The sequence below is a fragment of the Oncorhynchus tshawytscha genome, linkage group LG18 (genome assembly GCF_018296145.1).
Source record: "Oncorhynchus tshawytscha isolate Ot180627B linkage group LG18, Otsh_v2.0, whole genome shotgun sequence".
Taxonomy (NCBI): Eukaryota; Metazoa; Chordata; class Actinopteri; order Salmoniformes; family Salmonidae; genus Oncorhynchus; species Oncorhynchus tshawytscha.
In genome coordinates this window covers 9,260,625-9,287,640 of record NC_056446.1, presented here as the reverse complement: position 1 = coordinate 9,287,640, position 27,016 = coordinate 9,260,625, and the positions used below count along the sequence as shown (strand labels likewise).

General features: G+C 43.0%; 1 protein-coding gene across 1 annotated transcript in view; it reads right to left on the bottom strand.

Moving 5' to 3' along the window:
* Window positions 1-469: 469 nt before the first annotated feature.
* Window positions 470-27,016, bottom strand: part of LOC112217434 (potassium channel subfamily K member 3-like) — a 49,588-nt gene continuing 23,041 nt past the window's right edge. The window contains exon 2 of the mRNA XM_024377720.2: window positions 470-3,525. Coding sequence (XP_024233488.1) covers window positions 2,588-3,525 — 938 coding nt within the window. The 3' untranslated portion in view covers window positions 470-2,587. The remainder of the gene's footprint in view (window positions 3,526-27,016) is intronic.

Genomic DNA, 27,016 nt, shown 5'->3' with positions numbered 1-27,016 from the left:
ATAATTACATTTTAATCGCACTTTCTAACACAATAAAATTTGAAGAAATCCAAGGAGGGTGTAGACTTTCTATAGGCACTAAAACCACTTGGCTAAACAGGCAAAATAAATGATTAGATAGAAACACTTGTTCATTAACTTACTTAAATTAACTTACTTACTTAAATTATTCTCTTGTAATTGTAGGCTATTTGCTGATTATTTTCAATATTATTGGAACAGTAGGCCTACCTACTCAATAACATCATATGGGGTTACTCACCACAATCCATTGAATAATAAGAAGTGTTCATCATTAGCCGCAGGAAGGGGGGTGTTGGAATTATATCAAATTATATAATTACTCCTGTCTGTTCAGATATACAGGAAATCCTTGAAAATACTACACCAGATAACATAATTTAGCCACATGTGCATTGTTTCGTCACATCATTAAGCGCATTTTGATTGTATTATTATTTTATTTTATTTTATTTAACTATTTAAAATACATACTGATGTCCCACCAGGCAACAATTACATACTGTAATTCAAAATTCAAAAGGTAATCGCAAATCTGAACTATCTTTGTTGCAGGTTCATGGAAACAGTTGAATAAGATTGAGAAAAAAGAAGAAACCCACACACTGCTTTTGCCTTGAGGCCGATACGTAGGGCTTGGCGGGGAGCGGTGATACTAGCAAGAGTAGTGTGCGGGTTTCTTATTTTTTCTCAACAATTCACCAAGCTGTTGAAAAATACTGTGATGAACTGAGATTTTAACTTTCACTTTGGTTACCATTATCGCCCAATCAGAATATATAAAAATTAAAAAAGAAATGTTGGTATTAAATTTCCAACTTCTACACTTTATTAAGAAAATGTGATTAATAACTCCAACTCAAAGAAATGGTAATCTTCAAATCAATCTGAAGTGATTGAATCAAAAAGAGTTTCAATTTAAAATCTGTTAAACATTCATAGTACCATCTCATGATGTTTCAAACAAATCTCATTTCTCTATAACATAAATATTATTCAGTAAATCATTAACTTGTGATCCATATGACCCTCACCAAAGACGCTCTATCTGCTTGAAGATGTGCATTCCCAGTCGACAAAACATGCCATGTGACATCATAATGATGTAGGTTTCTGGTTATAAATTGGTTTTCTGGTTGAGGAGATGGAAAATAAACAGATTAAAACCAAGTAAAGATATAATTTTTCATAACGTCAAGACATCATATTTTGGTTTTTATGACAGCCAGATGTAGACATATTTTTCTGGATGCGAAAAAGGCATTTAAAAATCTATTTCAACCAACTGAACCAAAGACAAAAGACATCCGAACCAATACCCTGTGTAGTTCAAATGAAACAGCTGTAGCTTTTTGGATTTGTGCTTCGTCTTGGATGACACACACACGTTAAACACCGGCATATGGTAAGTTAATTCATATGAAAATACATATACATTTTAATATGAATTTGACGATGCAAATTTGAAGCAAATTCTAAGCCTACAAAACAAGGATCCCAGAAGTAAAAATGTGTGTCACTTTCATAGGGTATTACAAATCCCCCTTAGACAATATTTAAGAGCATTACACCTATAAGAATAAATTATTTAGGTACCAAAAAATCAGGTGAGTAAGCATAAATTCCAGTGCCTTAAAGCACACAATAATGTTATAAAGTGCAGCAGTAAATTAGACTGTCTACTACAGTATACACAGTGAGCCCAAATGCTCTCAGTAAAACCCTATCATGAAAACATAAAACAAATGAATAACAAACATACAGTAAATCAATTATATGGATGTAAAAAAAGCATTAGAAAGAAGATTACAATACTTTTTACAAAGTATGATAGGTCTTGAGGATTGAGAGAAAGATACAGTAAGTAACTAAAGCAGATCAAAAGTGTTCAGCTTGAAACTGAACTTCAGTTACAGACTCAAGACAGAGTCGACTGAGTTTTTAGAATACTTTAACTGAAAATATACCTTCTTCCCTAGTAACTACATTGGTTAAAAACTGTATTCATATGAGAAATATATTTACATTTATTTTATTGATGACTACTGGGAGTTTTTATTGATGATTACTGAGAGTAACACTTCTATATATCTCTTGTGATATATTGAAGTGATAATATTATTTGTAAAAAATAATGGTATCACTTCACCAAACATAAAATCAAGTGTGGCTTATGATGCACAGTTTCTTAAAATGAATAATCCTCGCTTTCACATAAAAATATGTCTCTCATAGTGCAATGTCCTCTTATCATTCAAACAATCTCCCAATATTGAAGATCATGAACTTCAACCTTAAATACGGCAAAATGTGAAAGGATGCTGAAAATATAGTAAAGATATAGTTCAAGGGTCAAAACTTCGGCCTATTCTTGTTTTTCGAAAATCAGTGACATTAATCGATCACTTAAGTGCCAGTGCAAAACAAATCACCACAGGACAGTGATCCCATGAGGACTGTTAGTTGAGCGCTCTTGGTTTAGTCCATCTAAAATAGTGCCACAGTCCTTCCATGTGGTAGAGAAGAGGTGGGGCTTGGTTTTATATGCATTGCATCCTCCAGGCCTCTATATGGAGCTTCGCCTCTTGCTGTGTCTTAGTCTGTATGGGGTGAGACTGTGCAGGCCCGTGGACACAGAGCTGATGGCAGAGTGGGGATGGTGCATGCTGCAGATGCAGCCGTTGGAGTGAAGCGGGTGGAGGGGGTCGGAGGAAAAGGCCTCCCCCTGCTCCATGTATGTGTCCGAGGTGGACAGGTCCCGGGGAATGATCATGGGGATAGAGTACTGCAGCTTCTCCCTACTCTTGTACCACAGGCAGGAGCACATGGACTGGAAGTGGAGCACCTCCGCATAGACGTTTCGCAGCCCCCTCCCTGTTCCTCCCACACCACTGTTCCCTGATCCTCCACCACACCCTGAGGCAGCTGAGGAGGAGGAGGGCAAGTCGGGGGTGCAGCGCATGTGGTTGTGCCCTCCGGCCTGGCCGTTTCGGGAGAGGAGGGCGCGCTGCTCGGCGTCCCGCTTCTCGTCCTCTGCGTTCATGGTCATGAAGCGCAGCACGACAAGGTTGAGGAAGGCTCCGATCACGGTCAGGCCAGTGAGAATGTAGATGAAGCAGAAGGCCACGTACTTGGGGTTGGTCTGTAGAGCGTGATCCTTCTGCAGTGCCACATAATCCCCGAAGCCGATAGTGGTGAGCGTGATGAAGCAGTAGTAGTAGGCGTGGAAGAAGCTCCATCCCTCGAAGAAGGAGAAGGAGAGTGCTCCAATGCACAGCGTGCTCATGCAGGAGATGAAGCCAATGGCCACCATGTTGACCATGGAGACCTCAGTGCGCCGCATGCCAAGGCACTTCTTCAGGCGGTGCAGCAGGTAGCGCACCAGGGTGTTGATGCGCTCGCCCAGGCTCTGGAACATGACCAGGGTGAGAGGGATGCCCAGCAGGGCGTAGAGCATGCAGAACACCTTGCCTCCATCCGTGCTGGGGGCCGCATGGCCGTACCCTAAGACAGAGACAGCAGTAGAGAGTCAGTGGGGTGGAACAGACAAAATTAAGTCAGTTGAGGTATTCAATTGAGTTTGTTGAGTTACTTTATTTAGTGAGTGAGCGAGTTAGTTGAGTTAGTTAGTCAGTCACGTTAGTTGAGTTTCTTCTATAGTTGTTAGTCTTTTGAGTTAGTCAGTTAGTTGAGTTACTTAGTTGAGTTACTTAGTCAATTGAATTAGGGATGAAGGTCAAAAGTGCCACAGTTTTGAAATTCTACACAATTTAATATTCCTAATTTTGAGGGGCTCCAGATAGGACTTTGGCAGAATACAAGGGAGTTATGAATGTGCGGCAGTAGTGGTGGTGAGAATGGTTCAGTGTTGATGTTGTGTGGGGGAGAAAGGCCTTCAATTATTCATAACGAGTCAGTCTCTCTGGGGTTTGGCAAGTATAGACCACTAAGGACAGTTGCTTCTAATTAGCCCCTTACATTGTTTTGGGTGAGATGCACTTGCTGTCAATATGAATGCTCGCTCTTATTGAAGGAAGATCAGTTAAGGGTATTATTTTTGAAAATTTTTCTGCTAGGTGTATTGTACACGGTTTGTATCATTAATTACAGTACACAGATACTGCATAATGGAAACAAAATGTATTCGGTATGCTAGGGTGTTACCTGACCAACTGAACAGGCTTTGACATGATTGATCAAGGGAAAGAAAGGACAAAGACTGTCTAAAAAATAGAGACACCGAATTTAAGCAGAAAGCCCAACTTCAGAATGCCAAGCAATAATGAAATATGATTTTACGATTAGCGCAATTCTTTTAAAACTTAACATTTTTTAAAACGGGTTGATATGAGATGAGAAACAGGTTTTAGTGATCTTGCACTTACTGATAGAGCCACTTAAAACCACTTGGAATGATAGAATAAAGGGTTTTTCAACACTTCACAGCAGTTCTGAAGAAAGGACTCATTCCATGGGTACACCAGCTGAGCTGACCAAGCTGATAAACCCACTGAATGAGTGATCTGCCATGCACCCTGGCACATTTCAGGTGAAATATCATTCGGGCTGAAAAATCTAGCTTTAACCGATTTATCAAAAGTGCAGCCAACCTCAATCCCACACACACCCCGTCCCACACACGTGTACTTTAACATGGTGCGGTGGACCAGTTGCATGCAAGATCCTTGCAACCCGGTGTCAGATAACAATGGTGCCAGAAAAGACTGTTCAATTGTTTGCATGTAATTACTTTGCTGTTTGATTTCATTTCAAGGGCTCTGGTTTTATTGTCACACCAACCTATGTGGTTAACTCGTCTGTCTCGCTGAAGGCAAATTAATTTAAAATCTCACCCGCCGCACTGCCTTGAAAGGGTAAGCTGTCCTGGGCTTGGCTCTTCCTCTCCGAAGTGAGAAGAAATAACATCCTGACGACACTTAGCTAGTTCTAGTTTAATCTACTGTACGTTAAAGCATTCATCTTCCTATCCTGAGACGTTTCATGTTATTTTCAGATGAGTTTTCCATCTCTATCTTTCTTCACCTTGTCCTATAGGGCAGATTAAGATGCTTTACGGTGTCCTACACTAACATACTTTTAAGACAATTTACAGCATATATCTCTTCATCCACAGTGCTTACAAGGACACAAATGTGGCAGGAGATTTACTGACTCGATTCTTATTTTCAACCTCCTTCAATCTTTCTGTCTCTCATATCTCTCTCTCTCTCATATATCTCTCATCTCCCCCTCTCTCTCGCTCTCTCTCTCTTCCATCTCCCCCTCTCTCTTTGTCTCGCTCTCTCTCTCCCCCTCTCTCTCTCTCTCTCTCTCTCAATCTTAAAATTATTAACTTTAGTTTATATACAAGCATCATGAAACACTATCAATTCATTTGGGGAAAACCTGTTTTTTTAACCTAACTTGCTTACTTCGTTTTCCATCTTGTTTCTTACTTGACAGACTCCTTGAAACGATGACCTCTTCCTAAATATATACAAAAAAATGTTTTGTATGCTTTCTTTGAAACAAGTGTGTGTCTCAATTTACCCCTTTGGCTCAAATTATCGCACTCTCCACTATAAATTGTGAAGATTAGCTGATATTGGATAAATACAGACCAAATTGAAGTGTCTTGGGTTTCTTTGCATGTCCTATAGTCTTGTGAAGATAGGGGGGTGACTGGGACAGGTAATGTAATAGTCCATAACGTTTTTTAAGGAAAAAGTTTTGTAAAAGTTGCACCTTACATCGGATCATCTTGAAACATTCTATTTCAACCTAACTTTCATTCATGTTTTATGTGGGTTTTTTTTCTCTTCTTCCGAAGAGGAGAGGCGAAAAGGATCAGAGGACCAATATGCGGCGTGGTAAGTGTCCATGGTTCTTTTAATACGTAAATGTACACATGAACACTACAAAACAATAAACATGGAAAACCTAAACAGTCCTATCTGGTGCAAAGACAGAGACAGGAACAATCACCCACAAACACACAGTGACACCCAGGCTACCTAAGTATGATTCTCAATCAGAGACAACTAATGACACCTGCCTCTGATTGAGAACCATACTAGGCCGAAACATAGAAATACCCAAATCATAGAAAAACAAACATAGACTGCCCACCCAACTCACGCCCTGACCATACTAAATAATGACAAAACAAAGGAAATAAAGGTCAGAACGTGACAGTACCCCCAAAGGTGCGGACTCCGGCCGCAAAACCTTAACCTATAGGGGAGGGTCTGGGTGGGCGTCTGTCCGCGGTGGCGGCTCTGGCGCGGGACGCGGACCCCACTTCACCATTGTCTTAGTCCGCCTTATTGTCCGCCTCCGTGGCTTTCTAACCATGGCCACCCCTCTCAATGACCCCACTGGACAGAGGGGCAGCTCGGGACAGAGGGGCAGCTCGGGACAGAGGGGCGGAAGCTCTGGACAGAGGGGCGGAAGCTCTGGACAGAGGGGCGGAAGCTCTGGACAGAGGGGCGGAAGCTCTGGACAGAGGGGCGGAAGCTCTGGACAGAGGGGCGGAAGCTCTGGACAGAGGGGCGGAAGCTCTGGACCGAGGGGTAGCTCGGGACAGAGGGGCAGGGGCTCTGGCGCCTCTGGGCTGAGGGGCTCTGGCGCCTCAGACTCCGGCAGCAGCGACGGACAGGCGGGAGACTCCGGCAGCAGCGCCGGACAGGCGGGAGACTCCGGCAGCAGCGCCGGACAGGCGGGAGACTCCGGCAGCAGCGCCGGACAGGCGGGAGACTCCGGCAGCAGCGCCGGACAGGCGGGAGACTCCGGCAGCAGCGCCGGACAGACAGGACCACCTGCAGGGAGGAGACAGAGAGACAGCCTGGTGCGTGGGGCTGCCACAGGAACCACCAGGCTGGGGAGACCTTCAGGAGGCTTGGTGTTAGGAGGAGGCACCTGAAGGACCGGGCTGTGGGGGAGCACTGGAGCTCTGGTGCGCAACCTTGGCACCACTTCCCCAGGTTGGACAACTACTCTAGACCGGACCCTCCAGAGTGCAGGCACAGGTTGAACCGGGCTGTGGGTATGCACGGGAGATCTAGTGCTTACTACACGCACCTCTCCCTTAGGCTCCACTCCCACATTTGCCCGGCACGAGCGGAGCGCAGGCAGAGGACGCACTGCACCCTCCCAGCGCCCCGGAGACACAGCACGCAGAGCCGGCGCAGGATACCCTGGACCAAAACTGCGTACCGGTGACCAGACCCGCTGAGCAGGCACCATACGCCCTGGCTCGATGCCCACACTCGCATGGCACTTTCGGTGGGCTGCCCTATAGCGCACCGGGCTATGGGCACGTACTGGCGACACCGTGCGCTTAACCGCATAACACGGTGCCTGACCAGTAATGCGCTGCTTATAATAAGCACGAGGAGTGAGCTCAGGTCTGCTACCTGGCTTAGTACCACACCTCGTCTGCCCCCCCCCCAAAAAAATTTTTGGGGCTGCCTCTCGTACCTGTCGCACTGCCGTGCTGCCTCCTCATATTGCCGCCGCTAGGAGACGAGTTCAGGAGTGGGGTTTAATACATTATCAGACTCAGAACATGACATCAAAACCAGTCCAATAATGTTAATAAACAGTAACACATACCAGTCCAATAATGTTAATGAACAGTAACACGTACCAGTCCAATAATGTTAATGAACAGTAACACGTACCAGTCCAATAATGTTAATGAACAGTAATACGTACCAGTCCAATAATGTTAATAAACAGTAACACGTACCAGTCCAATAATGTTAATGAACAGTAACACGTACCAGTCCAATAATGTTAATGAACAGTAACACGTACCAGTCCAATAATGTTAATGAACAGTAATACGTACCAGTCCAATAATGTTAATAAACAGTAACACGTACCAGTCCAATAATGTTAATAAACAGTAACACGTACCAGTCCAATAATGTTAATAAACAGTAACACGTACCAGTTTCTAAAATAGAAAAAACAGCAATCATTAGTAATTCTTAATCATCAATTACCATGTGAAAAGTTTCACAACCATAACGTTTTTAAAATAGTGTATGTTTTTAACCAGTAATATAAATGTCAGAATTAATTAACAATAATTAACTTAGTGAACAATAACTCAATAACATGTTAATTGTATTGTGTTTGTGTGCACTGTGTCGCCGTGCGCTTTGTTGATCAGATTCTGAATATCGAAATCAGCGTTGGGAAACATGCCAATACTCCCGTTAGAAACATGATTTGCCGAAACGTAAACTTCATCTGGAAGGCATCCACTTTGTCCCTCTGTTCAAATCGATTGTGCCCCTCCCTTGCATTGACACATTGAGCGAATTCAGATGATCAAAAATATCTGCCAGGTAGGAAACCCGTGCGAGCCATTCCTTCCAAGTCCGAATGGAGCTAGCCATTCGCTTGTGTGTAGCCGTAACGTTGTCAAAGTCAGCAACAATATGCGCTGAGGCCGTATCCTTTCAAAATAAAAGTGACACTGAGGGGCATTGTTTTTACAGCTAATGCCGGTCTGCCTGAGGCTGATGCCGTGCAGGTGTTTGTACACCTGCATATACACACACTCTCATTCAAATACGCACATACACGGACACACGCACATGTAAATAGTGCCAGACATGCACTCAAAGATATACAGTTGGCACTGCTGTTATGATTTTAGTTGTCCTTGATGTCCTTTGTTTTTTTTTGCATTGTTCTTTTCTGTTTTCCTTTGGGATCTTGGAGGATTTGGTCCCGGTTTTTGGCATTGAATCATGTAGTAACCAAAAAAGTGTTAAACAAATCCAAATAGATTTTATATGTGCGATTATTCAAAGTAGCCACCCTTTGCCTTCATGACAGCTTTGCACACTCTTGGCATTCTCTCAACCAGCTTCATGAGGTAGTCACCTGGAATGCATTTCAATTAACAGGTGAGCCTTGTCAAAAGTTAAATTGTGTAATTTCTTAATACATTTGGGCCAATCAGTTGTGTTGTGACAAGGTATGGGTGGTATACAAAAGATAGCCCTGTTTGGTAAAATACCAAATCCCATATTATGGCAAGAACAGCTCAAATAAGCAAAGAGAAATGACAGTCCATCAAGACATGAAGGTCAGTCAATCCGGAAACGTCGCAAAAACCATCCAGTACTATGATAAAACTGGCTCTCATGAGGACCGCCACAGGAAAGGAAGACCCAGAGTTACCTCTGCTGCAGAGGATAAAGTTATCAGCCTCAGAAATTGCAGCCCAAATAAATGCTTCACAGAGTTCAAGTAACAGACACCTCAACATCAACTGTTCAGAGGAGACTGAGTGAATTAGGCCTTCATGGTCAAATTGCTGCGTAGGAACCACTAGTAAAGGACACCAGTAAGAAGAAGAAGAGAACTTGCTTGGGCCAAGAAACATGAGCAATGGACATTAGACCGGTGGAAATAGGTCCTTTGGTCTGATGAGTCCAAATTTGAGATTCTTGGTTCCAACCACTGTGCCTTTGTGAGATGCGGAGTTGGTGAACGGATGATCTCCGCTTGTGTGGTTCCCACCGTGAAGCATGGAGGAGGAGATGTGATGGTGTGGGGGTGCTTTGCTGGTGACACTGTCTGTTATTTATTTCGAATTCAATGCACACTTAACCAGAATGGTTACCGTAGCATTCTGCAGCGATACGCCATACCATACCATCTGGTTTGCGGTTAGTGGGACTATAATTTCTTTTTCAACAGCACAACAGGACAATGACCCAAAACACACCTCCACTAAGGAGAGTGATGGAGTGCTGCATCAGATGACCTAGCCTCCACAATCAACTGACCTCAACCCAATTGAGATGGTTTGGGATGAGTTGGACTGCAGAGTGAAGGAAAGAAGCCAACAAGTGCTCAGCTTATTTGGGAACTCCTTCAAAACTGTTGAAAGGCAAGCGGTCCTTCACCATACATATACAGTAAACTGTCAGTTATGGATGACTGTAGAACTGCTCTGTAAATGACTGTGCAGACCTAGGTTTTGTTAGTAAGTACACTCTTTACTGCACACTGCACACAGTCCTTCAGCCTGGGTATATGATGATAGGACACTCTACTACTCTAACTGTACTCTCTACTCCAGGAGCCCCAGAAGTTAGTTTGGAGAGGCCCATGTGACAACACAATACTGCCCTTTACCCCGTGTCCCCTCACCACGACCTGATGACTTTGCCTTCCTGAGTCAGGATGTGTCAGTTTCTCTGGCCGGCACGCAGTTGTTCCTCCAGGGGCCACTCACATTGTTCAAAATGATTAGAGTCACTGGGAGAGAAAAAGTGGAGAAGTGTACCATCACCCTCTATGGCAGGTAAGGAGTCCACTCAGGGCCGTGCACTGATCTTTTCAGGGGGCAGGTGCTCAAAATGAAAATAATAATAATAAGACTTTCATAATTAATTAAACACTAACTGCCTCTGAACATTGACCATTTTTTAACATAGGCCTATTTATTTCTGCAATAACACACTCACTCATCACAAATTATTTGTAATCTCCTAACTCATGATATACACTGTGTCCAAAATATTAAGAACACCTTCCTAATATTGAGTTACACCCCCCTTCCTCTTTTTGCCCCCAGAACAACTTCAATTCATTGGGGCATGGACTCTGTAATATTTGTGTTGTGGAGAAATGACCAGGCAGGAGACGGGAGTACAGTTAGTTTTCGTTTAGTCAAAACCCCTCGAGCTCTACAGTTCCCGGCATTCCAGTGCGCATGTGCATTTCCTATTAGGTGTAGTAACTTAACACTGCCGTAATGCATTACTGCTTAGTAACAGCACAGTAACTAATATAAACAGATGTAGATCCCAGATACTACACTCCTCCCCCATAGTGTTTAACTCCCAGAGAACAAGGTAAATATGTTAGGTAACTACTAATGCAATATCTGAACAATGCATTCTTAAACATTTTTCAACTACTGGGTTGAAGCAGACTTTTCAGAGCCCAGCACAAATCCAGGGGATTATTCTGCCCCGAAGATGGAGTTTGTGTCCTAATAACTAACCCAGGTAATGTCCTTTTTCTTTCCTTTTATCTAGGACATATTAAAGTCTTTGTTTTACTGTCCGTTACCTCCTTAACCAGCTCAACTCACAGGTCAAGCTTTTGAGGTGCCCTTCGCTGTCGAATAGGATATCTCCGCTCCTCCTGTGCTTCCTGTGGTGGGCCAGGTTCGGGTGGAAGGTCAGGCTCTGTCTCTCCCGTACGTCCACAGTCAGGAGAATAGTCCTGGGGGTCGTTATTGTTCTTGTTCTCTCGGCATGTCTCTGCTGGGGCGTTGGACCGTAGCAGATGATCCACATGAACGTTGACCTGGCGATGACCAATTTGGACTTGGTAAGTCAAAGGTCCTCTGCGTTGCAAGATCACACCTGAGTTCCACAGGCGCTTGGGGTGTCTGAAATCGCGTACCATCACCCTCTCTTCCTCTTTGAATTCTCTGACAGTCTTTGAGTGTCTGTCATGAGCTTTCTTCTGCTGTAGCTGGTGCTTTGCCACAGTGCTTGACAAGTCTGGTTTCAACAATGTCAGGCGGGTACGTGGTTGGCGTTTCAGAAACAGTTCAGCTGGTGTACATTCCGTTACTGTGCGTGGGGTGTTACGGTAAGTAAACAGGAACCGGGGAAGCCTTTGGTGGATGGGCACAGACTGAACCTCGAGTCTAGTCCCGGCCTTCTTAAAGGTTTGCACGGCTCTCTCCGCTGCTCCGTTTGATGCCGGATGGTAAGGTGGTGACAGGATGTGCCTTACTCCGTTGTTCTTGAGAAACATTTCAAAATCGTTTGATGTGAACGGGGGGGCATTGTCCGATACAAGCTCCTTGACTAGTCCAAAGGATGCAAACAGGTGTCTGAGAAGATTGATGGTCTTCTCAGCTGTGGTCAGTTGAGTAGGGAACACTTCCATCCGCTTGCAATGGACATCGACGACAACAAGGAAATGTTGCTTGTCAATTTCGGCGTAATCCACATGGATGCGTTCCCAAGGTGTAGCAGCCCAGGACCTTGGATGAAGAGGTGCAGCAGCAGGCTTGTTGCGAACAGCTTCACAAGGTGAGCAGTGGCCTACATGCTGTTGAATGTCCTGATCCAGTCCAAGCCACCACAGATAACTGTGAGCGAGTGCTTTCATTCGAGTGATCCCTGGATGTCCCTCATGCAGGTCAGATAGCAGTCTCCTCTGGAATTTGTGAGGTACCACCACCATTGATCCCCACAGAACACACCCTTGATCAGTGGACAACTGGTCTTTCTTGTCAATGAATGGACAAAGGTTATCGTCATTTACGAAGGTTGGCCAACCGCCTAATGTTAAGTCCAAGACTTTGGAAAGCACTGGGTCTTTCCTTGTTTCCTCTGCTATGTCAGAAGCAGATATGGGCAGTTCATCAATGAGAGAGATCTGGAAGACTGCTCTATCATCTTCACAGTCGGAGTCACTATTGCATGGTAGTCTTGATAGTGCATCGGCATTTGCGTGATCACTGGATCGTCTGTACTCAATCTCGTAGTCGTAGGCTAACAATATCAGAGCCCAACGTTGCATTCGAAGTGCAGCAAGGGTTGGTATAGCTGATTTTGGTCCAAGGATGGCCAACAGAGGCTTGTGATCTGTCAGCAGTTGGAACTTCCTTCCGTAGAGGTATTTGTGAAACTTCTTCACTCCGAATATTATGCTCAGGGCTTCCTTCTCAATTTGAGCATAATTTTTCTCACTTGGTGACAGAGTCCGTGATGCAAATGCAATAGGGTGTTCTTCACCTGACGGTAGAACATGTGAGATGACGGCTCCTACTCCGTATGGAGATGCATCACACGCGAGTCTCAGCTTCATCTCTGTGTTATAGTGGGCAAGCCAATTGCTCTTTAGCAGACGCTGTTTGCAAGTCTTGAATGCTTCTTCGCATTGTGGGGACCAATTCCACTTTGTATCGGCCTGCAGCAGTTGGTGAAGCGGATGCAACAATGTGGACAAGTTTGCCACAAACTTTCCGTAATAGTTCAGGAGCCCCAAAAATGACCTCAGCTCTGAGATATTTGTGGGTGCTGGTGAGTTTACGATTGCTTCCACCTTGCTGTTGGTTGGGTGCAGGCCTTGTGCATCAATCTTGTATCCGAGATACTCCACTGAGTCCTGGAGGAACTCACACTTGCTGCGTTTCATTCTCACTCCGTATTTCTCCAGTCTTGACATCACTTTGTCCAGCACTACAAGGTGCTCTCCAATGGTTGGTGCTGACACGAGGATGTCGTCCATGAAGCACACAACATGGTCTATACCGTCCAAGATCTGATCCATTGTTTGTTGGAATATCGCTGGAGCTGTCGAGATTCCATAGTCCAAGCGATTTAATCTGAATAGCCCTTTGTGTGTATTGATGGTGTGCATGTGCATTTCCTATTAGGTGTAGTAACGTAACACAGCCGTAATGCATTACTGCTTAGTAACAGCACAGTAACTAATATAAACAGATGTAGATCCCAGATACTACAGACTCTACAAGTTGCACAGTGGTCTAAGAATCCGGAGTGGCGCAGTGGTCTAAGGCACTGCATCTCATGGAAGAGGTGTTACTGCAGTCCTTGGTTTGAATCCAGGCTGCATAACATCTGGCTGTGATTGGGAGTTCCATAGGGCGGCGCACAATTGGCACAGCGTCGTCTGGGTTTGGCCGTCATTGTAAATAAGGATCTATTCTTAATTGACTTGCCTAGTTAAATAAAGGTTAAATAAAAATGAAAGGTGTTGAAGGTGTTTCACAGGGATGCTGGCCCATGTTGACTCCAATTCCTCCCACAGTTGTGTTAGGTTGGCTGGATGTCCTTTGGGTGGTGGACCATTCTTGATACACACAGGAAACTGTTGAGTGTGAAAGACCCAGCAGATTTGCAATTCTTGACACAAACTGGTGTTCCTGGCACGTACTACCATACCCTGTTCAAAGGCTTTAAACCTCTTAAGGAACAGACACTTTAAAAAAAAAATTACTAACATACCCAAATCTACCTGCGTATAGCTCAGGACCTGAAGAAAGGTTTTATGTATTTTTGATACCATTTGAAAGGAAACTCTTTGAAGTTTGTGAAAATGTGAAATTAATGTAGGAGAATATAACACATTAGATCTGGTAAATGATAATATAAACAAAAAAAACATGCATTTTATTTTTCTCCATCTTTGAAATGCAAGAGAAAGGCCATACATTCAGATAGGAGTTGAGGTGTAATCTAGATTTTGGTCACCAGATGGCAGCAGTGTGTCAGACTGATCCAGTGAAGAATTACATTACTGCACAATATTTTGTATCAAGTTTTGCTGGTGTTTGCCCAAATGTGCCGAATTGGTCAATTGATACATTTTCAAATACATAACTGTAGAGAACATACAAAAATGCTATGGTAATAAAAAATGTAAGTTTACACACTCCCAGGAGTGTAATACATGATGAATCATTAGCTTATACATGAACTTTCACACATCTAGATGGCTGGGTGGGGTGGGTGTGGAGCCAAAGACAGCAGTGGGTTCAAACTGTAGACCCCAGATCCTACATTTTAACATAAAAATAGTTGTTATCAAACAAAAGTATGCTACATTTTATCTCTGGGACCCTCAGGATGACAAATCAGAGCAAGATTACTGAATGTAAGTACATTATTAATCATCAGAGGTGAATGTATCAAACCAGTTGCCGTGATAAAAGTGCTTTGCTGTTGTGCACTCTCCTCAAACAATAGCATGGTATTTTTTCATTATAATAGCTACTATTAATTGGGTACCACAGTTAGATTAACAATAATTGAAGCTTTCTGCCCATATAAGACATGTCTATGTCCCAAAAAGTTGGCTTTTGTATACAATAAATAAAGTTGTTCTGTTATGATGATTCAGCCTCATAGAAGTTAATTAACAAACTTTACATTTTAGTGTGTAGGCTAGGTGAAAGATTTTGTGAGGACAACACTATATTTGTCATACATGGGGCAGCAGAGAAAAACTCAAAAAAGTAACCCATCAGATAGGCAAAGAATTAAAAAATCAAATCAAATCAAATGTATTTGTCACATACACATGGTTAGCAGATGTTAATGCGAGTGTAGCGAAATGCTTGTGCTTCTAGTTCCGACAATGCAGTAATAACCAACGAGTAATCTAACTAACAATTCCAAAACGACTACCTTATACACACAAGTGTAAAGGGATAAAGAATATGTACATAAAGATATTATAAAGCATTTTAACAAGACCCACTAGCAGTATTGTATTGAGTGTTTGATTCAGACAACGGCAGCAATAACAGTTTAAGTCTGCCTGCCATGTTATCCTTAACCCCCCAAGGCCTGAACATAGTCTAGACCATAGAGGGACTTTGGTCGTTGTGCAATCTCTCCCTCAAAAAATGTGTTCACAATTTTGAATCCCCCATATTCATTTTATCAGGCCTTTGCTCGGCTTTACGCAGCTTTGAGCCATATTAACCTTTACACAGATTTTCAAAATTAAATTCCTGATATCTTCCAAATGTTTTTCTTACAAAACCTGCAGCAGGGTTTTAAACAATATGATCTATGTTCGGTCACCTTCATGGCTGTGGCAGCCGGTTAAGTGGTAAGTGGTTCAGTCTTGTGTACAGATGAGAGTGTATAGACTAGTTTCCCTCATCGTGACGTGTGCTTTCAGAGGCACCCACCTGATGCAGTTAACCGTCTTGATTATCCTGATTAATTGGGTGGAGACAAAGAGGCTTTGAAAACACATCAAGGATGGCATAATGTGCCTGTTAGGGCCCCCTGTCTCTGTCATTATTACATTTCCATTGATTACAGAGCACATTTTGTTCTCGCCAAAGAGAAGAGGAACACCACCCATTTATCAACCTGCAGAGCACGTACAGTACATCACCTCGCAAATGGGCCAGGATTCACAAAGGGGGTGAATCTATCAAAGAAGGAATTTGTGGAAAGGCTGAGGTGCAGTATAGACAGACCCATGTCTGGCAAAGAGCTGGAAATCAAAGAACCTTGGTCATGAGTTCAAGACAACATGAAATTGCAAGCATTAGGCAATATCTAACAGGCCTTTCGTATGAGGTATTTTCACATGACAATGTAAACAACTGGGACTTGAAAAGGACTAACGGTATAAAGATTACGAAACAAGACATGATACCCACATCAGGGTTGGCGTTAATTCCAATTTAATTTGAAATGTTACTGAAATTCCTGAATTAACTCATGAAGTAGAGAATGTATGTTGAATTCAATTTGTATGGAATTTAAGTTAAGGTCAAATAATTAATCTTAAGAAATGAATTGCAATTCAGTATTTTCAAAGTTAATGGAATTAACATAATACAATATAACATAATTTCACACATTACGACAAGAGAGACGACACCAACCCTACATAAAGAGAGACCTAAGACGACAACATAGCATAAGGCAGCAACACATGAAAACACAATTGACTACAGGATTCGTTTTAAAACATTTCAAGTTGTATTGAAATTGTAGCAGATTTGTGGAATTGTTGGGGATAATAATTAATTGGGATATGAATAATTGGAATTGACCTAACATTGGAATTGAGAGGAATTTTATTATATCTGAAGACAAGCTACAAGAGTAGGGGGACCATGACAGCAGAAGTGCCCTAGGTGGGGTCATGGACTCTGGGCTTCATCCCTTACTAGATGTCCTCTGACATCTGGAGCTCCCTGGAGACATGTGCAAGGCTGGATGCTGAATGTTAAACTGCCACAGCAGGAAGCAAAAAATAATCTGTGGGTGGTGGGTTCAACTATAGACATCAGATAGACTGTAAAACATGGGACACCTGTTGGTTCAAAAAGCAAAGAACATCTGCATCAATGACAATGGAGTTTGTTAGGAGATCCCATAGCTTTGCGATGCTGCCAAACCATATTTGGCTAGCATAGTTTTCCAGCACTGATGGCCACATTAAACTAGTCTTGTCATATTCCAAGCAAACTGTGAAAATTCCCAGAACTTTATCTAAGATTCCACTTATTTTTTAAACTTATTTTGTACATAATGTTGCCGCTACTGTCTCTTATGACCAAAAATAACTTCTGGACATCAGAACAGCGAATACTCACCAAGAACTAGAATAAACTTTTTCCTTTAATGAGTCTGACAAGAAGGATATACTGCTTTCCCGGGAACAGGCCCAAATCCCCATAATTTGCGTGAAGAAAAGACGGAGGAAAAGGGGGCGCATGTCGGGCTGCTAAAGGTTAGAGCTACCGCTTTCAAGGAGCAGGACTCTAACCCGGAAGCTTAGAAGAAATCCCGCTATGCCCTCCGACGAACCATCAATACAGGACTAAGATCGAATCGAAACGCTCATCGGATGTGGAAGGGCTTGCAAACTATTACAGACTACAAAGGGAAGCACAGCCGAGAGCTGCCCATTGACACGAACCTACCACATGAGCTAAATAACTTCTATGCAAGTAACACTGAAACATGCATGAGAGCATCAGCTGTTCTGGACGACTGTGTGATCACGCTCTCCGCAGCCAATGTGAGTAAGACCTTCAAACAAGTCAAAATTCACAAGGACGCAGGATCAGATGGATTACCAGGACAAGTACTCAGAGCATGCGCTGACCAACTGATCTCCCTGTCTGACTCTGTAATAAAAAACATTAATTTAATCAATTTTGGAATAAGGCTGTAACGTGTCAAAATGTGGAAAAAGTCCGGTTTTCACCCCCAGTCTAACGGCCAGTCAGCATGAGCCAATAAGGACCTGGCGACTGTTCTTCATTGCCTCATCTCCGCCCGGTTTTCAACCCCACCATCTGGAGCCAGCAACTCGTGTGAGTGGAATATACCCACAAAACCATTCCCTGCTCGGCTACTGGTCTCTCACCTTTCAAGTGTTCCATGGGATAAGAGGAAGAGGTCAGCACCCCCAGATGTTCGCTCTTCCCTGAGGAAGGCAGGAAGAGGCAGAAAGGTCAGAACTGGGAAGACTACCCATCTGGCCCAGATGTATACCCACAAAACCATTCCCTGCTCGGCTGGTCTCTCACCTTTCAAGTGTTCCATGGGATACCTGGGAAGAGGAAGAGGTCAGCATACCCTCGGCCCAGATGTCCACTCTCCTCCTGGAAGACCACCTCCACCACCTCCAGGTATCGCCGACAGGTGGACCACTACCGGATCACTGCTCACCGCTAAAGTCTCGGGCAAAGGTTATGGCCATCCACTTGAGATCTGCCCCTCTGGGTAGAGTGTCCTGTAAACTTTCCCCCATTTTATCGGCTCTTTTCCCATCTCTAAGATTCTTAAGCCCCTCTGCTGTTCCTCTTCTGTTGCCCCGAACCCTCTGTATACATCCCACCTTTCATGTGTCTAGGATTAAACCTCTGTCTCACAGCCCTTTGTATCCTGTTTCCAGGCCCACCCCTCTCCTGTCTCATCGACAGCCATCCGGCGTACGCGGTGAGGCGCCTCCTGAGTGTTCGACCTCTGGGCAGGGGATTCCAGTACCTGGTTGACTGGGTTATGGACAAGAGGAGAGGTGCTGGGCCCCGCTAGGAATATGCTGGACCCAGCCCTCATCGCTGAGTTCTGCCGCCGGCACCCTGTTCAACCAGGTATGTGCCCGGGGCGCCAGGTGGCTCCGCTAGAGGGGGAGGGGTGGTACTGTCACACCCTGATCTGTTTCACCTGTCTCATGCTTGTCTCCTCCTCCCAGCAGGTGTCTCCCATTTTATACCTTCGTTTTCTGTTTGTCTGTTGCCGGTTCGCCTTGTCCGTGAAGTCCTAACAGCATGTTCCTTTGGTTCCTGTGCTCTAGTTTTTGTTTTACTTAGTCTTCCCAGTTCTGACCTTTCTGCCTGTCCTGACCATCATCATGCCTGCCGTCCTGTATCTGCCTGACTCTGATTTGGATTATGACTCTTTGCCTGCCTTGACTTACCTTTTGCCTGCCCCTTGTACTATAGTAAACTCTGAGACTAGAACTATCCGCCTCCTGTGTCTGCATCTGGGTCATATCCTGAGTTCTGATACTAACACCAAACGACTCCCTGATTGTTTATTCATGCACTCCAACACGGCGCTGGCCCATCACTCTTGCCATCTCTCTTCCCCCTCCCCTTCTCTCCATTAGCCCAGCGAGCTTTTGCCCTATAAGAGACCCCTGCAACACAGCTGCTCTCACAGGGTTCTCCAGTGGTGTCCACATCTGCACTGTGAGACCAAGAATGCTGGGAATTACATTTTGTTGGAATAATAATTACATTTGACAATGAAAGTGTTTAATAATGTATCCTGAGTGAAAACATTTTTTACTAACTTTTACTGGCTTCATTAATGTTCAATCAGCTAAAAGAGGAAAAAAAACTTTTGGTGAGGGAAAAAAAAAGCATTTTTGAAGAAGAGTATCTAAAACATTTATTATGTGATATAATTTTAATCTACAGCACTTCTACAGTGGGGCCACAATGATCAGGACTAAACGTTGACATTAATATTTATTTCATTCATTCAGTTGATTTTTTGATTAACTGAAATTGCAGGATATCATTGGCCTTCATATTGATATCGGTTGATCATATTGATATCGGTTGATAATGGTGTAACGACCCTAGCCTGTTATGAAAGCATCCTGGGTTCCATCCCTGTTTAGGACAATACTCACACTCTGTTCGCTACAATGACAAAAAAATATGATAGTGTATTCAATTGCCAATATTCTGCCACTCGAACATGTGAAAATGTGTGGATCATGACATGGACCACGATAATATTTTGATCAATATCAAAGTTATATATGAAATTCCATGCCATGTCAGTTTTGGGATCAGACATAACATCTAACTGGCCAGCTACACCGGACACCTACCTTTTGCGGAGTGTGAGGCACCCATATTAATTTCTATGAAAGCTGGGCGTAGGCACTTTGGCTACATGAAAATCTTGCACAGCGCAACAAAAAAATCATCTTTTTGTTTCTATTTTCAAGATTTCAACATGCAACTCATGACCAAGAACATTAGGACAAAGTAGCTTGCTCTCCGCCCATGCCAGCAAAAAGTTACTCTTCCGGTGTAGCAAATAGAAAGCCTTTACTGTTTTCTCGATGTCCTTATGTAAGAAAATAGTGGTTATCAGAACACCCAGAATTTCTATATCGGCACATCTCTAAACAAAATAATTAAGCCATCAATTGTGGATCCCACTGAGTTGTTTCGTCATCAACTCCCTGGTTCAGCTCATTCAACCTCAAACAACCAGACTGGACAAACATCAGCCCAGGGGGAAAAACTGGTAGAAAAGACATCATTAAAACCAGAAACTGTTGCAACCAGTTTTGTACACTTGGTCCTTCAATGACAAAACAAACCTCTTTGCATGTATCGGTTGACGCTAAAAGCTAGTGCTTCGAAGCCCCATAATTTTCCACGGGTACAAACTGAAGTGACCTTAGCTGATGGGAGTCAAGGGCCTGGGGCCAGGGGCCGAATGGCTCTCATGTTTATGCCAGGCAGTGATCTGTGGCCACAGGGGCCCATGCAGGTCCACCAGCTCTCACAGTCTTGCACAAAGACCAGGCCATTTATTATCTGTAAACTGATGTGACGGCAGAGGAGAGACAGCACATTGGCAGCGGCGCTGTTTGGGTTAGGTTTAACTCAGTTACCCCTCCTGCGGGCTCTGGTCTCCAATGCTGGGCCCTTCAGCATCTATGTTACTCTCATCCACCCCACAGCTGAGTAATGTCATCATGTTCATCACAGCCCCAAAGAGACAGGACGGAGAGGGGTGGCTAGATCAGATAGTCGTTATTTGGTTGGCGCATCCCCGTCCACACACGCCTCTACCACCCCCTACACATCTGTGCAAACATCAACACACACACACACACAAACAGCTCAAAAATACATTCAACCCATGCATGTACAGGCTGTGTCAGTTGGTCCTCTAGTAGTCTAGACCAATAGAGTAATCAGGCCAATTATTTCCTGCAGTCACTTTGGAAAAAAATAAATAATGACAGGCGGCTATTTCCATACACTGTTTCCCAAGGATCCTTTTTAGGGGATATGAGAAGAAACCTTGGCAGCAAGCGAGGCATTCCAAACCGAGTGTGAGATCCCAGGAAGATTAATCAGTCACATGGTTTGTAGACCTGATACACAGTCAACAAGGACACATTGTCAGCATAGGGTTCAGCTGACATTTAATGGGCTTAGGTACATAGACAAGTTGAGTAAAGACAGTAGAAAGAAGGGTAAGAGAGGGGGAGGTAAGAGGAGGTGATAGGAGAAGAAATATTGAAGGAAAAGAGAACAGAGAAAATGTCCAAGAAGTGGACACAGTTTGATTACATATAGTACCAAGTCTAAAATAGAGTCTAAATAATAATGCTCTATAGTTCTCTTTTCTATTAGCATAGAATGGAATAGTGGTAATTACTTTAAAGTGAAAGTTCAACATTTTGACAATTAAGGCCTTTTTTTCTGAATAACTCATGGATACCATTTGTATGTCTCTGTGTGCAGTTTGAAGGAAGTTGAAAGTAATTCCTGGAGGCATTGCTAACTAGTGTTAGTGCAATGACTGGAAGTATACAGAAGCAGCTAGCATACAGAGACATAAAAATGGTATCCATGAGTTCATCTGACTCTGGGTAAGTAGAATCAAGGGTTCAAATTTGTTGTCATTGCTTATTCACTGACTCTGTGTAGGGGTTTCGATACAGGCTTTTAGAGGGGTAACTAGAATGACGGCCACTTCCGTATCAAGTGTCCCATCTGAGCAATCCTCACGTGTGTGTGTGTGTGTGTGTGTGTGTGTGTGTGTGTGTGTGTGTGTGTGTGTGTGTGTGTGTGTGTGTGTGTGTGTGTGTGTGTGTGTGTGTGTGTGTGTGTATGTGTGTGTGTGTGTGTGTGTGTGTGTGTGTGTGTGTGTGTGTGTGTGGGCGCATGTGTGTGGGCGCATGTGTGTGGGCGCGTGTGTGTGGGAGCGTGCGCGGGAGAGCAAGAGAGCGAGAGATGCAACCTGCTCTGTTTAGGTTGAGAGACTGACACTAACACAATGACAGTGTGTTTTACTGGGTATGTACTTGAAAGCACATGTACACGCTTGACATTAAAGGACATTTAATGGACACGGTCAAATTAAACTGTCATATAAAAGATTTGCAGAATAACATTTCAATATGAAGTCCCTTTATATTGCTTGGGGTTTAAAATCCATCCCTTGTGGCAAAGAGCTGGCAAAGCCCCAGGTCTTCTGGCCATTGTAAACCCTGTGGCACACTACTAGCATTGACAATATTGGACAGAACATTCCAAAACAAGTCAGCAGACATAAAGTACATGTCTAAGTCATGGGGTCTGACCAGGAAAAACACTTGGTAACACTTTAATTAACGTTGACAGGAATAATATTTTATCACTTGTTATAAGCATTTATGAGCCCTTATATTGTCTTATTATAAGGCTTGTAACATGTTATGCAATTCCTCAATGATTTAAATATAGCTGTTATTTAGTCAGGATCACTATGAGACGAAAGTAAGACATGGTAACACATTCGTTAAAGCTGAAATATAAAATGCTACTATTTATGAGCATGTACAGTTGAAGTCAGAAGTTTACATACACCTTAGCCAAATACAGTTAAACTCAGTTTTTCACAATTCCTGACATTTAATCAGAAAAAAATTAAATGTCTTAGGTCAGTTAGGATCACCACTTCATTGTAAGAATGTTAAATGTCAGAATAATAGTAGAGAGAATGATTTATTTCAGCTTTTATTTCTTTCATCACATTCCCAGTTGGTCAGAAGTTTACATACACTCAATTAGTATTTGGTAGCATTGCCTTTAAATTATTTAACTTGGGTCAAATGTTTCGGGTAGCCTTCCACAAGCTTCCCACAATAAATTGGGTGAATTTTGGCCAATTTCTCCTGACAAAGCTAGTGTAACAGAGTCAAGATTGTAGGCCTCCAGGCTTGCACATGCTTTTTCAGTTCTGCCAACATATTTTCTATAGGATTGAGGTCAGGGCTTTGTGATGGTCACTCCAATACCTTGACTTTGTTGTCCTTAAGCCATTTTGCCACAACTTTGGAAGTATGCTTGAGGTCATTGTCCATTTGAAAGACCCATTTGCGACCAAGCTTTAACTTCCTGACTGATGTCTTGAGATGATGCTTCAATATATCCACGTAACATTCCATCCTCATGATGCCATCTATTTTGTGAACTGCACCAGTCTCTCCTGCAGCAAAGCACCCCAACAACATGATGCTGCCACCCCCATGCTTCACGGTTGGGATGGTGTTCTTCGGCTTGCAAGCCTCCCCCTTTTCCCTACAAACATAACGATGGTCATTATGGCCAAACAGTTCTATTTTTGTTTCATCAGACCAGATGACATTTCTCCAAAAAGTACGATCTTTGTCCCCATGTGCAGCTGCAAAATGTTGTCTGACTTTTTTATGGTGGTTTTGGAGCAGTGGCTTCTTCCTTGCTGATCGGCCTTCAGGTTATGTCGATATAGGACTCCTTTTACTGTGGATATAGATACTTTTGTAACTGTTTCCTCCAGCATCTTCACAAGGTCCTTTGCTGTTGTTCTGGGATTGATTTGCCCTTTTCTCTAGGAGACAGAACGCGTCTCCTTCCTGAGCGGTATGACAGCTGCGTGGTCCCATGGTGTTTATATTTGCGTATTATTGTTTGTACAGCTGAACGTGGTAGCTTCAGGCATTTGGAAATTGCTCCCAAGGATGAACCAGACTTGTGGAGGTCTACAATTTTGTCTTGGCTATTTCTTTTGATTTTCCAATGATGTAAAGCAGAGGCACTGAGATCGAAGGTTGGCCTTGAAATACATCCACATGTACACATCCAATTGACTCAAAAGATGTCAATTAGCCTGTTAGAAGCTTCTAAAGCCATAACATAATTTTCTGGAAAATGTTTTTCCAAAATGTTTAACTTCTCTAGGATAGAGGGCAGAATTTGGAATTTTGGATGAAAAGCATGCCCAATTTCAACTGCCTGCTACTCATCCCCAGAAGATAAGATATGCATATTATTAGTATATTTGGATAGAAAACACTCTGAAGTTTATAAAACTGTTTGAATCATGTCTGTGAGTATAACAGAACGTATGTAGCAGGCGAAACCACAAGGACAAACCATTCAGATTTTTATTTTTGAGTTCACCCTCTTTTCAATGAGCTTTCATTGGGATTCCAGATTTGTAAGGGACTTGCTTACAGTTCCTACCGCTTCCACTGGATGTCACCAGTCTTTAGAAATTGGTTGAGGTTATTCCTTTGTGTAACGAAGAAGTACCGCATCTTGAACAAGTGTCACGTCACGTGTAAAGTTTACAGGTAACTTTTGAGATATTTTGTTGTCACGTTGCGCAAGATGGAACCAGTGTTTTTCTGAATCAAACGCGCCAAATAAATGGGCATTTTGGATATATATGGACGGAATTAATCGAACAAAAGGACCATTTGTGATGTTTATGGGACATATTGGAGTGCCAACAGAAGAAGCTCGTCAAAGGTAAGGCATGATTTATATTTTTTTGTGTCACGCCTGCAGGGTTGAAATGTTTTCTCTCTTTTGTTTACTATGGTGCTATGCTCAGATAATAACATCGTTTGCTTTCACTGAAAAGCCTTTTTGAAATCTGACATGTTGGCTGGATTCACAACACATGTAGCTTTAATTTGATATCTTACATGTGTGATATCATGAAAGTTTGATTTTTATAGGAATTTATTAGAATTTGGCGCTCTGCATTTTCTCTGGCTTTTGGCCACGTGGGACGCTAGCGTCCCACATATCCCAGAGTTAAAGGCACAGTCAACTCAGTATATATAAACTTCTCACCCACTGGAATTGTGATACAGTAAATTGTAAGTGAAATAATCTGTCTGTTAACAATTGGTGGGGAAATTACTTGTGTCATGCACAAAGTAGATGTCCAAACAGACTTTCCAAAACTATAGTTTGTTAACAAGAAATTTATGGAGTTTTAATGACTCTAACCTAAGTGTATGTAAACTTCCGACTTCAACTGTATGTGCCTTTTAAATGTTGTATAAGGCTTATAATATGTTATGTCTTTCTATTTAAAACAGTTTTAACTGCCTGACATCATAGAGAGGTCATAGGTGCTTATGATAAGTATATTATAATGCTTTATAATGTGGTCATAAGCACTTGTCCCTGCCTTCCTGCAGTGTCAGCATACCCCTGTCACTGATGACAGTGATGTACCCCCTTGAACGCATACAGCAGGCTATTTATGGCACGCGCCTACCTGAGAACACCCGCCTGTGACACACAGGATTGCAAACATGTCACGCAATTGGAAATATACGGAGCCAAGCAATGAAGCAATCTTGACAGACCAGCTGTAATTTTACATGGTGATTTTATGCCTGCCTAGTGATCGAGTAATTTTCACTGTGCAGCCGGTTAATGTTTTATTCAGTCAAAAGCTCTTTTCAAAAATAGCTTTTGCTCATCTCTCTCTTTCGTGCTCTCTCTCTCTCTCCAATGCTCTCTCACTCACTCCCCTTTTTTCTCTCTCTCTCCACTGTTCTCTTACTCTCCCCCTTCAGCTCCACTATCTCTCTCACCAACTCTCTCTCTCCCATCTTATTCGGTGAGAGCCCTTGCTCTATTGCAGCATGTCTAGAGCGCAGTCATCTGGCTGCACCAGCTGATTCCTCTGATACACTCTTACAGGAACGGGAGTGCAATAAGGGATAGGTGTTCCCTGGCACAGGGCCGGTCAATCACTTTGCTTTCAGGAACAGATGCCTGTAGCGAACCAACATCTGCTAAAGGTGAGGGGAGGCACTGAGGGAGAGACTGGCAGACACACACCGATCTCTCGGTTCACTTTAGTCTCACCACAAAAATAAAATAAAAAACACTGTAGAGCTCTCCTGGATGAAAAATAGGGAGATATGGTTTCCAAAGTTGATATGTAGCCAATAGTTCTCACACCTTCACTGGATGTGGTAGGGACAGGGTAAGGGCTGTCTGGGGATTGGGATCGAAAATGGACCCAGAGTGAATGGTTGAATGGTTTGAATCAGTACCAGCAGGTCTCTTCTGGAGTGGGTGAGTTTGCTGAGACTTTGGTTTGTATCAGCACATAGGCAGACAGCCATGACAGTTGGTTGTGCAACAGGCTTTGGGTAGGACCCGCCCCGGGGCATCTACGGTACCAAAACAAACGCAAACACACACACACAAAGGTTATACATCAGAGTCATGGATACCCAAACCCTCTCTGCACTTGTTCTCTCACTGGGCTTTGAGTGAAATGTAAACGCTATCACAATAGCGTTGCACAAGCCTATTATAGGCGCATCCTGCATAATGACTAGTGACTTCAGATCCAATTAAATCACGTAATGGATCTTATTTAGCCGTTATATGAAGAGCAATTTTTCCTCCTATTTTAATAGTTTAATACATGCCGGATCCTCTTTTGATTCCTTTCTGACATCAGTTTTAATATCATTATGCAAATATAAAAATAAGATATATAATACACTGATGTCAAACCAAATTAATTGTTCCTTCGCTACCGATTCTATCTTGTACATCTTATCCAAAAAAAGAAACCTCATCTTATGCTAAATATTCTCTATCTATTTCACAAGGCATTAATGAAACTGATCAATCAGGAACCTAACGTGCGGTGAACAATGATATTTTTCAAAGAAAGGGAAATATTTTGTTGTGTGTGTGGTCCAGCTCTGGTCCAGGGTGTTAGTACGGCTTGCTGTTCAGGAAGGCTCAGCGTCAGCAAGCCGCACTAACGCTCTGAACCAGAGCTATGTGTGGCCCCGAGTCAAACTGCATTGTGAAGTCTCCATCTTACCTCCATGAGGTAGCCAATGTAGCTAGTGCCTCAGGCTACCCATA